Here is a 17,360-nt window from a genome sequence, read left to right on the forward strand (position 1 = left end):
TCCCTTGCTAGATTTGGCGAGGGCACCCCTTGCCCAAGTTCGGCAAGGACACCCCTTGCCAGGCCTTTACTAGCGTTAGGCGAGGCAAGGATAGCCCTCGCTCGACACAGGCAAGGGCATGCTCGACGCCAGGGAGGGCAACCCTTGCCGGATTCTGGCTTCCCTTCACCATGGCTAGTGGAGGGAAGAGAGAACAAGAAAAAAAAAAAAGAGAAAGGAAAAACATAAATAATAAGATGAAAATGCCCTTAATAGGGGTAAATGTGTCACAATTTGCAAAGTTGGGGGTTTTCATATCATAAAATAAAAAATAAAAAAAGTTTGGGGTAAATTTGTTACTTTGGGTAAAGTTTGGGGTTTTAGGTGGTTTTTTCCCTAAATATTATAAATCTCCCTTCATGCTATGTTGGACTTAAAATTTTGTAGAATTACTTTTAACTAATTTAGAAACTTAATCCGTTGGATCAACGTGGTTTAATACTTAGATATTTTAATCTATTGCTTTGAATCGTAAGCACAAAATATCCTTCTTGATTGAGTATATCGAGGACATATATTGTAGTAGTGTATCATAATAGATACAATAATCACTAAGTTTGATTTGTCCGATAGTAAATTTCGAGTCAACTCGAATTTTTGGAAAATATAAGCTATATGATTCTTGCATCCGATGAAATTAAAGGGAGAGTCTTAATCGGCAACAGAACTTAACACTACAGTCTAACGAATAGCACTTGACCTTTGGTAAGGAGGGGAGGTTAAAGATAATCTTCTCCATTATATCTCCAAATATAGATTACTGCACTTCTTTTCAAGTACTCGATTACAGCACAATAAAACAATTGCTTTCAGATCGAAGATTCTAATAAATGTTTACAAAATTCACAAGCTGAAACATTGGAAAATTTGCCTCCTACATCGCTCCATAGTTTAATTTGCATCCGTGGGTTTTAGAAATTCCATATGTTGGAACTTAGTTCACAGTCCCATAACTTTGGATAAAATTCTTCAGGGCCTCCATCAGTTGCAGATCCATTCACCAATGTTTTCAGCCGTTCAGCTATCATCACTGCGCCTAAACCAGACTCGCCGATCTGCAATCAAGAAATTCCCAACAAATATGAAGCTACTCTAAGAATCCCAGGAAAAATAAATATTATTGGCTAGCAAACGCAATAAAAGTATAGTTCAGGTCGAGAATGAATTTCGCCGCTTCTCTTGAAAATGATTTATGTATACCGTCAGAAGGCAAGCTCCGATATCAGTAAATGGAGATTAAGTACGTACCTTTGCATGCACCAGATGGTAAACTGAGTTCTCGACAACGGAGAAGTTGGCGTTCAGTACCTCGACTTTTTCCTCATGAAGCATCCGGAGAATCTCCAAGAAGATGAACTGATCATGTAGCCCGCTAGTTAATATCACCTCCAGAGAAGAATCTCTCACTCCGATCTCAATTTGGGGTGATTTTATGGCCTCCAACGTGTTGCTGCTTGGGCTTGGGCTTGGGCTCGGTCTCTTCTTGCCCATTAGGTTTTCTTTCTTATCCTTGGCTTCCTTCACTGCTTTCTCCAGGCCTTTTATGTATAGTATGGCTTCATCTATCTGGTCAGGCAGTGATTTCGCTTCCTGCATTTATTCATAATGTCAAAGATCCTCTCGTAATGAAAACGACTCAAACACATGCATGTACATGCCAATGGACGTAGAGGACAAAGTATTTCAGGTATCCGCATTGTATGTATGCTTTCGTGCCATAATATCACAATCACCCTGATCAATCCTGCACCTAAGCTTCAAAACTTCAGAAGTTCGATGATCGAGGAGGTTATCAAGAGATGAGACCTGACTAGACGGCTGAGAGGGGAGGAGGGAGTTGAGCACGGAGTAGAGATGCTTCATCCGATTCCTTCGGTTCTTCTCAATGATCTTCCTCTCCGTTCTCCTTGGACTCGAAGGCTGAAGGCCTCTATCCATTTCCTTCCCTATCACGTTCGCAAGAGACAAAGCCATGAAAACAAATCCTATATTTTCATCAAAGACAAAGATGGTCGTCTTTGTGTGAAATGTGTTCCTCGGACCGATCCCTTCATTTATACAAGAACCAGAAACAGTGCACAGTACGTGGTCAGCAATTCAAAGAAAGTGATATCTTGGTAGGTATCGTCCATTGGGGGTTTCACTTGATGGGACATATTAAGTCCTTGCACGGTTCACTATCAATCCAGATTCACGCAATAATTCGTATTATGATGCACGAGCATGGACTGGGGATAAACGGAAGCGTTTTATAAACAAGTCATCTTTGTATAATGATGGAGTCGAGTTATATTTCAACACTATTCAATGCATGATTAAACAAACTGTGTTTCCACACAAATTCACTATTAATTTCTTTTCAAAGGACAGTTAATTTTTTGCCACTCATTCAGTAGTTTTTATATTACGAGGTATGGTGTTAAAATATCACTCATGAATAATAAGCTCTTCGTTAATCACGAAAGGAACAGAGTATTTTTTTTCCTTTTCTCTCTTTTTTTGCACAAGCTATGTCCATCACTTTGACATGATAAATTATTTTATAAGTCTCAACATTTTTTTTATGCCGAGGATCTGGCCTAGCTCATCGGTCTAGCTCACTTTTGAAAGCACAACATCGATTATATCTCGAAGGAGACTGACCCAACAACCCACCACTGAGACTCCCCGCTTAAATCACATAACTAATCTGAGAGTTGTGACGACTCAGGAAATCGAACCCCTGACTTGGTGACAAATCATAGGGTACGCCTCAACCTATAAGTCTCACCATTTTGTTCTTCGTCAATAACAACTTTTGCCTTTTTCATGTGCTTTTTTCCCTACTTTTATTTATGAAATTGCAAATCCATGCTTTATTCATTAAAAACAACATAATAGCATTTCCTCACTGGAAATATAAATTTTTTTAATGTCATCATAGGACGGAAATTGAAACAAAGTATTGTAAATGAAGTTTAGTGGCAAAGCTAATCGTAAGCGAGAAATAATCGATGGATGACGCGAGCGAGGCAATGTCGGAAAAGGGAAGTTGTCGACTGAGGAGTCAATGGCAGCCGTCAACTTGGAAATTTGTTCACCGTCGGAACACTAATTTGCACGTGGCACTATCGATTCATGTCTTCTTCTTCGTCTTCTTCTTCTTTCGTCGTTCCAATTCGGGGAAATCAATCTTCAATGTCTGCTGAGTATCGCATAGACCAGGGCCACAATTCAAAGCTTTTTTAGACCCTGTCGGCCACGGACAGCGACTTTAGCTAAGCCCTTCGTTCACGAATCTCAATGCATACACCCCCACATATACTCTTCATGCAATTAAAGTTTGTTGATTACTTGTATTTGCTGTCGAACTCCTCGGTCAATCGCTTTTCGGCTTGTTACGCTCGAAAGAAATGCGCGCCGGCTTGATGAATCTCGGGCTCGAGGAATCTCTACCAACCTCTGATCAAAATCCAACTAGATGGCTCGAACTTCATCCTTAGCACAGGAAATCGAATTCGTATTGGATGTCTAATCTATATGCACAGTGTTGGCTTTTTAACTTTGAAGATACAGTTCCTTGGCCAATCATCTTTCCTTTAGATGAATTTCTGTAGCCCGAAACCTCAAGCTCTGCTCAAGTGGAGAAAATTAACGCATTGCTTGCTTCCTTGTACATTTTTTTTTTATTTGATTAGCTAAGTCTTCATCAGTCATTCTACATGTATATGTTCACTCTTTACATTATCCATTTTCGCACCGGTTGTACCATGAAAGATGGCCAACATCTAGTTAGCAAATTCCACCATAAATTATTCGGATGAACTAAATCGGTACCAATGAAAATGTTGGAATTAAATTGGTCTAATTGAAATATTTATGACCGAATTGATATAAACACAGTAAGTTTATAAAAAAAAAATTTTGGGTACTTTTCCCCTCTTATTATGCTCATCAACTATAGTTATTATCCACCCAAATTAATCTATCATGCAATATAATAGAGAATCTACATAAATCGGATGCAATTTTGATCGCCCTCAGGCCACTATACCTAAACTATCCGTAGCCAATCATGACTAATCGAACACATGCTTGCGCCCATCAATACAATCAACAAGCCTTGTACCACAGGCTCTTCCCACAAATAAGTCAAGAAGGACCACATGAATTTGGTGGGCTCACGACCATTCAATACGATCCATCAGCTTCTTCATACCCCTGGAAATATCTCAACTAGCACCTGGGGCTTAGATAAGGGAGGCCGACGCGACTTGCAGTAATTTTGACGTCTTCTCTCGTTGTCGTTCGAGGGCAGCCACAAATTCATTGATTCCTAGGCCCTCTTCTGATTTTTATCTCTAAATTTAAGTTTGCAATAAAAAAAATATAAAATTCATAAAAAGAAAGAAACGGAGTCAAAAAAAAAATTAAAACCGGTTTAAGAAGTCTACCGGTCTCTTCAAAATGAATTTATGGCGGCCCCTCTGACCGTTTCACTGTCATTTTGGCAGCGGGTGGTCATGCGTGCATTTCCCCCATAGTTATTGCGGCCTTCACGCGTTTCGGACCGGCATGGATACGACAGCAAATTAAAATGTGTCGGACTACTGTCCCCACCTCCCTATCGAAGACCCTTGACCCTTGACCCAACCGATTCCGCCGATAGCGACTTGGCGATCGAAAATGGACGTGTTTTGGTCCCATAGACTTTCGTGGGTTTATCAAGCTGCAAAGACGGGACCAATCCGAGGTCTCCCAGCCCATGCAAGCCGTTCTGCCTGGCTCCAACTCTGATTTGCGGGTTTGATTCAAGCTATACGTAGCTTCTCGAAGGGACGACAATCATGGCGATATGTCACAAGAGACGTCAAAGAAACCTAAAACGGGCGACAGACAAATCAAACACGGCTCTTAGGTGGGAGTGCAGTCATTGAAAATATCAAACATAGCCGTAACGGCCTTTCTACATGCTGATTTAAGAGTTTCCTTCTATCCGTAAAGATTCCAGCAGAGCATACTGTTGTCGTCAGAGATTGCGCTGTAATACTCGCTACATGTCTTGAAAACGTTATCACCCTAAAGAAGACATCGATAAGATTGTTGCAAAAACACCAACAATGGACAGCTAGAAAGGCTTAAACATATATATTCGGTCATACTCTCCCCTTATGATAACTCTCATTCTCATTTTTTTTTTTTAATCTCTTTATAAGGTTTGAGAGTCAAAATTTACATCTAAAACTAAATCATCCAAATTTCAACTCCCTATGAATGTGGGGATTCAAACAAATCACCTCCCGCTTCCCATATGGGAAGGTTGACCATTGAGGCCCCAATGGTTCCAAATTGCAATTTATGGAGTGGCAGATATGGTGGGTTTGTCTCTGGAAGATGCCTATGTTCAAGGAAACTCGAAAACCCAGGCAGCGGCTTTGATTCCGAGCTCCCAACCAGATCAGCAACGTCTTTTGACTTCTGGTATGCACCACATCTAGACATATATAAACAGAACATGCCCGCGGAATTAGAAACGGTAAATTTGCCAACTAGTGAGTGCTGGAACTTCAACCAGGTCCTTCGTCCTGGTTTGTGCATCGGAACTACCAAAGACGCGTGCAAGAATTAACGTTTGGACGGACTGTACGATGGATTGCAGCTTGATTTCATACATGAAACGGAAACAGTTATGGCCGTCTTCTTTCAGTTACGTGAAATGTAAGTTCTACGAACACGGCAAAGCAAGGCAACAACTATCTTCTTTCTATATGGGTCAGCTGGCAAGCAGTTATGGCATTCAAGGCAGTGACTATCTTCTTTTGACGGCATTGATCATATAAACCGTGCCCTTTTTCACCTTTCCATCGGTATTCAATTAATCTGACCATCATAGGACACGTCGTCAGTGAAATACTTAAGCATGTGCCATATTAATCCCGAAAAGTGAAACAGAACATCCGTCAACATAGTTACAGCCGGCCAAAATCCAGAACAAGGATCAAAACAAGGGAAATAAAAGAGAAAAGCAGTCTTGCGGCATACCTTCATTGAGGGTACATTGTCACCTGGCACGACTCTGTAATTGACCGGCTCTTCCCGTATCATCACCACCACGTCGAATCCTTCGCAATTAGCATGTAACACTCTGCTAATTTGGAACCTATCAATGCAGTTCTAATTACCGAGAAAATTAGTTAACCACTGATTTACTTGCATTCATTCTAAAAACTAATTTCATTATTATTTTAACTTGATGATTACAACATGGTAGCATTTAAGTTCATTTGAAAAATCCCAGTACGTAAAAAAAGATTCATCTTCCAGTCATACTGTTTTAATATCCAATAAAGGGGCAGACAATAGTAAAGTACCAAAAAAAAAGAAAAAAAAACTAAAAATATAGCTGCATAACATAAATTATGTGAATACTATGAAGAGTGCTCCATTGGAAGACAAATGGCCAGGAGGAAGATACTAGAACCATGCTAGTTGTCAAAGGGTACGAGATAGGCTTAATTCATTTTATGAGCCATTTAATGATTTGTATGAATTTATAAAACTCATTTTATTTGTACAAAAACTCTCTACGTAACAATCCCGGCTCTCTGTTTTTTCTTCTTCTTTTTTGTACAAAGCCCTCTTATTTATATAAGATAAGATGATATGATAGATAAAATCATTATCAATTAAAATTAAATTAATCTTATTGAATCGGGTTACACATGGAAATTAATAGATGCCTATAAAATCATCTAAAAATCATCAAAATGGAATATGGGAATGTCCGCAAAAGATGGCAGAAGGAAATCATCAATGATTTAAATGCATTGAGGAGGTGGGGGTTTGATTCCTTATCTTCTCAGGGACTAAGTTGGAAACGTGTAAGTGAGAAATTGGAGTTTTGCAACTTGCGCACAGCACATCATACAAATAATGAGGGATAAGTACGCTAAAAGTGCTAAAAGTTGTGTACGGTACTCATTTTAATGCAAAAAGTTTTTGCCGGCTCACTCAAGTGTCAAATCATAGAAAAAAAATAATAACTTAAGTGCCGACAATGAGAAATTCCAACTAAATTGATTATGTGGTATTTATAACTTGTCAAAATTTTTATAAACACTAATCCATGTGGCATTTTCACCTGGCATAGTTGGCACTAAAGTGATCACTTTTTAACAATGACTGGCATTAAAGTAATCACTTTAAATAAAAATTAGCATTTAAATTATCGCTATTTACAACTTTTAGACGACATTGTTTAAAAGTTATCTGCTAACTAGACACACCTGCGATCCACGTATGACTAAGAAATTAATAAAATATAATCACATTAGATTTCCAGCAACTCAAAATGTTTTTTTTTTAAATGACACTTAAGTGATCAAAAAAAAACTTTTGATACTAAATTGAACCCTATACACAATTTTTTACACTTCTAGTGTATTTATACCTAAATAATGATTTGTAAAATAAATTGACCGTAATTTGTATCACCTATACAGTATTGCAAAACTCAGTTAATCCATGCTAATGGACAACATTTATTGCAAAACTCACCTTTTGTAGATTGAATTGTTTCTTAGCAAAATCAGCATTAATGGCTTATTAACAAAAGAACTCTCTTTTATAATAGTTGCATCCATTTTTAAAATTAAAAGGAAAAAAAATCCAGGGACATCAATGTTTGATAAGTCATATAGTTAAACTTTTTTATCCAACTTATATCTAAAAGGATATGACTAATTACTAGCAACCTCTATAGATACGGCATGAATCCATTTTTAAGGAATAATGTCGATTTTTTTTTCAAAGGAACATTTCATTCATTTTTGTAGATATATAATAGAGAAACACGAGCCAATTACAAATTAAGAAAAATTCAAAACAAAACAATCTCGAGATAAGAAGATGAATCATCAAAACAAGATTAGAAGTAATAGGCTCAAAAAGCATATTTATGACTTCTTCAAATCAAAATCAATGGCCAATCACCAAACATGAGCACATAGCAAAATCTTCATCTGTTGTTACAGCTTTTCCTTTCGGCAAACAGCTTTTCCTTTCGGCAGTGCACGCCTAGTTTTGGCATTCCTAGCACCATCGTTGTTCAAAGTAACAAGGTTGAACACATACAAATCTTACACTCGTGAAAATGAAACCTCCACTCAAAGCTCCTTTGACCTCCTTTGAAATTGGATTTGTGCACTAACAAAACCCAAGAGAAGCGAAACCCCAAAATCATAAACACAGAAAACTCCAAATATAAACTAGATCGGGATAGAAACCTCCTCAAAATGGGAGAGAGAAACTTCTAAATTTAAACTAGATCAAAAGAGAGAAGTTCCCCAAAATGGGAAAAAAATATCAGAAGCTTGGAGGATGGAAAGCAGCTAAAGATTTGGAAATATGTGTTGCACTTTCTTTTATGTTTCAATGTGTAATTATCGTCCTATTTATAATACAAGAGGTTTAAATGTATAATATACACAATAAATCAAAAAGATTCCATGCAATCAAGATCAATTAAGATCAATTAGCATTGGCAACTGTATCTTTAACACTCCCCTTCAAGCTTGGTAGTCTACACACATCATGGATGCCTAGTTTACTTAATGGATAACTTAAGTGCCAACGGCGAGAAATTCCAAGCAAATTGATTACGTGGCATTTATAATTAAAATTATAAAATAACTTGGCAAATTTTTTAAAAACACTAATCCACGTGGCAATTTCACATGGCATGGTTGGCACTAAAGTGATCACTTTAAACAAAATTTAGCAGTTAATTTATCGCTATTTACAACTTTTATACGACATTGTTTAAAAGTTATCTGCTACCTAGACAAGCCTGTGATCCATGTATGACTAATAAATTAATAAAATATAATCATGTCAGATTTCTAGCAAGTCAAAAAAAAAAAAATTAAATGGCACTTAAGTGATAAAAAAAAACTTTTGATACTAAATTGAGCGGTATACACAATTTTTTACACTTCTAGTGTATTTATACCTAAATAATGATTTGTAAAATAAATATAAGATAGAACCACACCATATATATATGTATTGACAACCAGAAGTCCAAGTTGACCGTAATTTGTATCACCTATACAGTATTGCAAAACTTGGTTAATCCATGCTAATGAGCAAAAGTACGCTTCAAGTGCCAAAAGTTGGCACAAATGGATATTTAAGTACCAAAAGTTATGAAAGTAACACTTAAGTGCAAAAATCGAGGAGAAATGGATCACTTAAGTGTCAATCCGGCCAAAATTCAGCCAAAATGTTGACGTGCGCAATTTCCGGTGAAGTAAGTGCAAAACGGTGTCGTTTTGCACGCTGATGTGGCCAAATAATACAAAAACAACATTTATTTTGGTGTTGACGTGGTAAAAAATTAATATAAAAATTAATTAAATTTAAATTTAAATTTAAATTTATTAAAATTATTTATTTAAAAAAAAAAAAAAGCCCTCAGCCACCGCCAGCAAGGGCCGACGACAAAGAGGGGAGGGTCAGCAACGATCACCGAGCCCTGGCCGGGGCCGATGACTCTGACCGACCGTCGATGAGGGCCCGCAAGCTCTCGCCCCGATCCGGGAGAGGGTGTCGCGGCCCTCGCCCAGATCCGATGAGGGTCGACGGCCCTCCCTCGGCCGAGCCAAGGGCCGCCGCCCGCCGAGGCGACCCCAAATAGGCGACGGCCCTTGGCCCGCCTAAGCGAGGATCGCCAACCATCCTTTGGATCCGGGTAATGGCTCACGAGCCCTCGCCACCAATCGACCGGGGTCGTCGGCCGGGCTAGGGCCTAGCGACCCTAACCGACGCTCCCCCTCCGTCACCGGCCCTTGCCTTTGTCGCCGCCGCCGGTGGTGGCGGGAGGCAGCAGCCGCCTCCCCTTTTTTTTAATTTTTAAATACTTTTAATATTTTTATTTTTATTTTTATTTTTAAATAAATTTAATTTAATTAATTTTTATTAATTTTTTACTACATCAGCACCAAAACGACTCATTTATAGATTGAATTGTTTCTTAGCAAAATCAGCATTAATGGCTTATTAACAAAAGAACTCTCTTTTATAATAGTTGCATCCATTTAAAAATAAATAAAATCCAAGGACATCAATGTTTGATAAGTTGTATAGTTAAACTTTTTATCCAACTTATATCCAGAAGGATATGACTAATAACTAACAATTTCTATAGATACGGCATGAATCCATTTTTAAGGAATAATGTCATTTTTTTTTTTCAAAGGCACATTTCATTCATTTTGTAGATATATAATAGAGAAACACAAGCCAATTACAAATTAAGACAAATTCAAAACAAAATAATCTCTAGATAAGAAGATGAATCATCAAAACAAGATTAGAAGTCACAGGCTCAAAAAGCATATTTATGACTTCTTCAAATCAAAATCAGTGGCTGATCACCGAATATGAGCACATAGCAAAATCTTCATCTATTGCTAAAGCTTTGCCTTTCGGTAGTGCATTGTAGCACCCCGAACCCTTCGAAGGTCGCCACAAGCACCGGTGTTACATCTTATTACCCTTCCGTTCTACACTTAGAAGAAGCGTCTTTATTCACGGACATTTAAAAAAAAAAAAACGATCCTAGCGCGACTTACTAGCGGAAGCAAAATAAAGCATCACCATCTTTCCCCCTACCAACCATGATACCAATACACACCATTAATCACCATAAATTTTATAGACAAGCCACGACACTTTATTTACATATATTTTCAAGATGAGACTTCTTTTGGGTCGGTACATCAAAAAGGAAAAGCTAGGACTCGGCCATGTCCAACCTAAAACCTCAAAAAGAACCCTCGACCCCCTACATCACATGTGCACAACCCCCATCATAAGTGTCGGCTAACTATCCAAAAAGGAACAGCCCCTACTCGCCGCGCACGGGTCTCACACCCAACCCGGTGCATCAGGCACCCTCGCATCGCTCCATCCCGACGAACATGTATGGATATGAACTCCTGAATGACATGGCCCCCAGCCAGGCCCACGTCGTACATCACTAGATAGTGTACTCGAATAAAAGTCAGTCCAGGAACAGAGAGACAGTCTATCTCAGCGCACTCGACCTCTATATCGGATGGTAGATCGTAAAATACACCCCGCGTGATGGCAGGGAGCGGCATGCTACTAATCTAAAATGTGGGTCCCCAAAAGGGGTGAGTACAACCACTCAGCAAATAAGGAAATCCAATAACAACTCAATGCATCATACAAATCATACATGCATTGCAGGCGTTACTTACCTTGAAGCCATGCGCATACTATCATGCATCATCGTATCATACATGTCATCATCATCATGGCATCATTACATCACACATGTCATCATCATCATGGCATCATTATATCATACATGTCATCATCATCATGACATCATCACATTACACATGTCATCATGCCATATCATATATCATCATCATCATCATCATCATCGTCATGCATATCATCATGCATATCATTATGCCATATCATATCATCATCATCATCATCATCATCATCATCATCATGCATATCATGTCATGGGTGATCGTCACTATTTCACATCACATCATCATCATCATCATCATCATCATCATGCATATCATGCCATGGGTGATCGTCACTATTTCACATCACATATCATCATCATGCATATCATCATGCATATCATGCCATGGGTGATCGTCACTATTTCACATCACATATCATCATCATGCATATCATCATGCATATCATGCTATGGGTGATCATCATTATTTCACATCACCTATCATCATCTTCATCATCATGCATATCATCATGCATATCATATCATGGGTGATCATCATTATTTCACATCACATATCATCATCTTCATCATCATGCATATCATCATGCATATCATGCCATGGGTTCAATTTCCACTTTTAGCTTTCAATTTTTGATCACCACATCACCCATTCCTCAAATCATCAATTTCATCATCCCCTCGGGCAAAGACCTCTCGAGGCTTAGGCATTCGGCCTCCTGGCCACCAGGCATCCGACCCCCCACATTTCGGGCATCTCGCATCACAACTGGCATCACGAGGCATTCCCTTCGGGCAGAAACCTCTTACAGGGCTTCCGGCATTTACACTCCCTGGCCGGGCATCCCGCACCCCAATCTTGGCATTGCGAGGCATTCCCTTCGGGCAGAAACCTCCGACAGGGCTTCCGGCACCCCCACGTTCCGAGCATCCTGAATCTCACGGGGAAATCCGGCAATGCATCTCTATACATTCCGGCCTCATCCTCCACCACAACCACTTCCTCACTATCATTATCCACATTTACCATTATTTTGATCTCAATTTAACATGGCATATGGCGTGACATCAAACAAGTCATTCTTGGCATAGGATTCACACATGCATCACAATTCAATGTCATACATATACCAAGACTTTATCATATGCATCTCGATTCAATGTCATACATATACCAAGACTTTATCATACATGCAACAAGATAAATTTAATGAAATTTATGGCCAATAAAATAATCTATTTTTTTATTATTTATTTATTTATTTATTTATTTATTTAAATTCCAACTTTTGTCATTTCCATAAATTTAATATCAACAGATTCCAAAAATTATAAAAATTACAGAAAATATTAAACAAGCCAATAGGATGATAATTTCATACAAAATACATGGCCAAATAGCATTTCACACAATTTCCCAATTTTCACAAAACATCATATAATTTTCGGATAAAACCAGAATGCACATTTTCTGAAGAAATTCGATTAAAATATCCATATGGCCTCAAAAAATTATGAAATTTTACTGAGTTATAGCCAAGACATTTTCGTACAACTTTCATGAAGAACTCCAAGCCAGATTATTTTTAGATTATTTTATACAGTCTCACGAATCTTCTGGGTCCATTACCGCATCGTCCAGTGTACACATCTCCGAAATATTGAGATTTCACCTACCCATTCTCTTTAGTTTCCTCTTAAATTTTAATATGTTATACATAAAGGTATCCTCTACAAGTTTCATGAGAGATCTAGGTCAAATAACCAGAATATAATCATCATTTAGGTCCTTGAAGTCTCGGGTGTCTCGGAATACATCACCAGAATCATTGTCTTCAAGATCTAGTTGATTTACTAGGCTATACTTGTTCATTTCACTTCAAATTTGAGTATGTTGTATTTTAAGATGTCTCCTACAACTTCCATGAAGAAATAGAAGTGATATTCTCAACACAAACCAACATGCAACCACGAATCCAGCAAGAGGTCAGTAAAAACTCTCCAGATCTGAGGTCTCCGTAGAATAAGACTTTAACCCCTCAAATCTCCATTATTTTCCACTAAATTTCAGTATGTTGTAGTTCAAGATGTTAGCTACAACTCTCATGAAGAAATCGAAGCCAAAATCTGATTCTAAACACACATGCAAGCTCAAACAACATTCTGACTCACACGGTCCGAGCAAGAACAGTCGCACCATTCACACACAACTCATCCATGCTTCGGTATTTCTCATCTAACACCCAAGAATTCAACATGAAAACAACATACAAAAATGCATGAGAAGCTAGAGGACTCCCACTTGCCTCTAGACCGGTCAGTCGACGGCGTAGGGCAGTGAACACGGCGGCACACGGGGGACGGGGGACGGACGGCGGTTCCCTCCTCCTCTCTCTCTCGGCCGCTTCCCCCCTCTCTCTCGAAATCTCTCTCTCTCTCGCACAACTCTCTCTCTCTCTCTCTCTCTCTCTCTCTCTCTCTCTCTCTCTCCTTGGGCGAGCAAAATGGCCGGCCACCCTTCTCTCTCTTCCCTATTGCTTGCCACTTAAATTAGCCAATGCATGGCATCCTAGTCTAGGCCAATGCATGAGAGTCTTGTGCCACTTGTCCTATTGGATTTTAAATTTGGGCTTGGGCTTCTTGTGGCCGGTCGACCACCTCCTCTTGGGCCTCTATTGGGCTGGCCAACTTGGCCCATTAAAGGCTTAGACCAATGGGCCTAAGGCCCAATTCAAAAATTGACTTTTTCTCCCCCTTTTTTTTTTTGAATTTCTTCTATAAATATTTTTAAATTTCAATTTTCATCTTGGCCAAAGTATTGGGACATCTTGTTTATTGAAATTTAATTTATAAAGTACATGGCCAAGCATAGATCATTAATCTATCAAATTTAAATTTTCACAAGCACATGCACAAATCATCAAATCTTAAAAGACTAATGGCTAAGGTATAAACCTTAGGAAATTTTATCACCTAATTAAAGACTTTAACACACCTTATGGCTTGGCTTTGAATTTTGGGATGCCACATGCATGCCTAGTTTTGGCATTCCTAGCACCATCGTTGTTCAAAGTAACAAAGTTGAACGCACACAAATCTTACACCCGTGAAAATGAAACCTCCACTCAAAGCTCCTTTGACCTCCTTTGAAATTGGATTTGTGCACTAACGAAACCCAAGAGAATCGAAACCCCAAAATCATACACACAAAAAACTCCAAATTTAAACTAGATCGGGATAGAAACCTCCTCAAAATGGGAGAGAGAAACTTCTAAATTTAAACTAGATCAAAAGAAAGAAGTTCCCCAAAATGGGAAAAAAAATGTCAAAAGCTTGGAGGATGGAAAGCAGTTTAAGATTTGGAAATATGTGTTGCACTTACTTTATGTTTCAATGTGTAATTATCGCCCTATTTATAATACAAGAGGTTTAAATGTATAATATACACAATATATCGAAAAGATTCCATGCAATCAAGATCAATTAAGATTAATTAGCATTGGCAACTGTATCTTTAACACTCCCCCTCAAGCTTGGCAGTCTACACACATCATGGATGCCTAGCTTACTTAAAAGATACAAATCTTGCCTCTGGCATAAAGCCCTGGTAAAAATGCAAGCAGACTGTTTTGTCTTTCTTATTCCTCTTGTTCTGATCACCCCACTTTATCTTGTCTCAGAAGAAATAACTGTCAACTTCTATATGCTTTGCCCTTTTATGGAAAATTGGGTTCATTGCAAGTTTGAGTGCATCATCATTATCACAGAATAAGACAGTAGGTTCATTTACCTGTACACCAAGGCCTCTAATGTAAACTATCTTGCAGCTGATCTATGCCATTGCTTGATATTCTGTCTTGGTGGATGATAAGGAAACTATTAATTGTTTCTTCATCTTCCACGAAAGTGAAAAATCTCCCAGATATATACAAAAACCAATAACATATTTTCTACTCATGGCGCAACTAGCATAATTCATGTCACAATATGCTATCATCTCCATGTTGCCATCCTAAGATAATAATATTCCTAATTCGGGACGCCCTTCCAAGTATTTTACAACTTTTGATGTTGCATTCACGTGAGACTATTTGGGGGCGTACATATATTGACTAAAAATCTGTACCGCATAGCAAATGTCAAGTTTGGCCATGGTCAAATAGATTAGTTTTCCAACAAGTCTTTGATAAGCAAAAGGATCTTTAAACAAAGGATCCTTGTTTATGGGCAATCATTTGTCATATTCAATTGTTGTCAACCTGATATTCCGCTCGATTGGAATAGTAGCTGGATTAAAACTTGACAATCCTACTTTCAATATAATTTCTAAGATAAATTTGCGTTGGCTAAGATAGATGCCCTTATTTGACCATGCAATTTTTATCCCCAATAAATATTTATAAGGTCCCAAATCCTTAATGCGAAATGTAGAATGTAGCTACTTCTTAAATCTCTCCATGGCGGATGCATTATCCCCCATAATGAGTACATCATCAACATATATAAGCAAGTAGATTAATGATATACCTTGTCTCCTGGTGAATAAAACATAGTCGTGCTTGGATTGCTAGAACTTTGCAGTTGCGGGTACAATAGTGAATTTGGTATACCATTGACAAGAAGCTTGTTTGAGCCCATATAGGGACTTACAAAAACGACACACGTTATCCTCCCCCTATCTATGAAATGCCAATGAAAGGTCCATCTAAATTTCTTTTTCGAGATCACAATGTAGAAAAGCATTGTAGACATCCATCTAGTGAAAGGACCAGTCACGAAGAGTAGCAGTAGAAAAAGACAAAGACTGCACCATGACTTCTTTTGCAATGGGAGAGAAAGTTTCCGTATAGTCAAATCCTTCCCTTTGTGTGAATCCCTTCATGATTAATCTGGCTTTATAACATTCAATGAACCTGTCCACTTTGTACTTGATCTTGTATACCCATTTGCAGCCTATGGGTTTTTGATGAGGCAATAGATGAACAAGATCCCAAGTTTTGTTTTCCATTAGAGCTTCTAATTCATCTTCCATTGTCTATCGCCAACGAAGATCTACGGCCGCCTTGTCATCATATGAAGGTTCCTATTGCTCAGAAATTCTACTAATGCTACACATATGTGTGGACAAGAGATGAACAAAACTAACATAGGAGGAAACAGGATATTGTGTACCAGATTTGTCCAAGGATAAGCAAATGTAATCTATTGTCCATATGGATGGTCGGATTGTGTAGCCTGAACACCAAGGATTAATTGGTACAAACAGAACATTATCCTGTGATCCGACAGAGGGATTATCTATCGAAATAGGTGATTCTGAAAGTACGAGTCTCTCAAATATTGTTGGTGATGGATGATTGGATATTTCATTTTTCATATCCAATGTAAGTCTTGTTGGGAAAAATCTTTGAACAAATTGGGTAGAACAATAAAATTAGACTTTCAGACGTAATATTATTTACCCCACAACATTGTTAATGGTCACTGGTGAATTTCCTCCAAAATACAACAAAATCTAGATTGAGAATAATAGATAGCAATTCTAGTATTTTTTCAATATCTCTCAAGGGAAACAATTGGAAAAGATGGTTGTATATATTTTTTTTAAAGAAAATGAAATTGGAAGAGGAAGATCATCGTTGAACAGACACATTCAGTAATTTATAGCAAAAAACAAGAAGTAAGAAATTATATCTAAATAAATATGTACTCTGAGATAACCCTTGGAAGAAATAATAAAATTCGGAATTAACTAAATAAAAATAAAAGGTCATCATAACTCCTTCATAAACAATCCCATTTTTCAACTGGACACTATGGTTAATTTTTTATAAAAATAAATCCAAATTTTAATAAATAAAAATAGATCATCAGTTAGGGCTGCATGGTTGCACCTATTTCTGTTCCCAGGAACAGAAATTTCTGTTTTTGTTCCGGGAACAAAAAGGAACAAACGCGTTTGTGTGTGTTTTTGTTCCTTTTTGTTCTTTTGTTCCCAGGGAACAAAAAGAAAGTAAACAAGAAACACAAATTT

The 17,360-nt window shown here is 38.0% G+C and overlaps 1 protein-coding gene across 1 annotated transcript; it reads right to left on the reverse strand.

Moving 5' to 3' along the window:
• Positions 1–753: 753 nt before the first annotated feature.
• LOC104424927 lies at positions 754–2,057 on the reverse strand. Its single transcript, XM_010037463.3, has 3 exons — positions 1,846–2,057; positions 1,288–1,629; positions 754–1,094 (listed from the first exon to the last, which is right to left on the reverse strand). Exons 1-3 carry the CDS (start codon positions 2,011–2,013, stop codon positions 951–953), a joined length of 654 nt encoding a protein of 217 aa, XP_010035765.1. The 5' UTR covers positions 2,014–2,057; the 3' UTR covers positions 754–950.
• Between the last annotated feature and the right edge of the window lie 15,303 nt (positions 2,058–17,360).

Source organism: Eucalyptus grandis, chromosome 11, assembly GCF_016545825.1.
Source record: "Eucalyptus grandis isolate ANBG69807.140 chromosome 11, ASM1654582v1, whole genome shotgun sequence".
Lineage (NCBI taxonomy): Eukaryota > Viridiplantae > Streptophyta > Magnoliopsida > Myrtales > Myrtaceae > Eucalyptus > Eucalyptus grandis.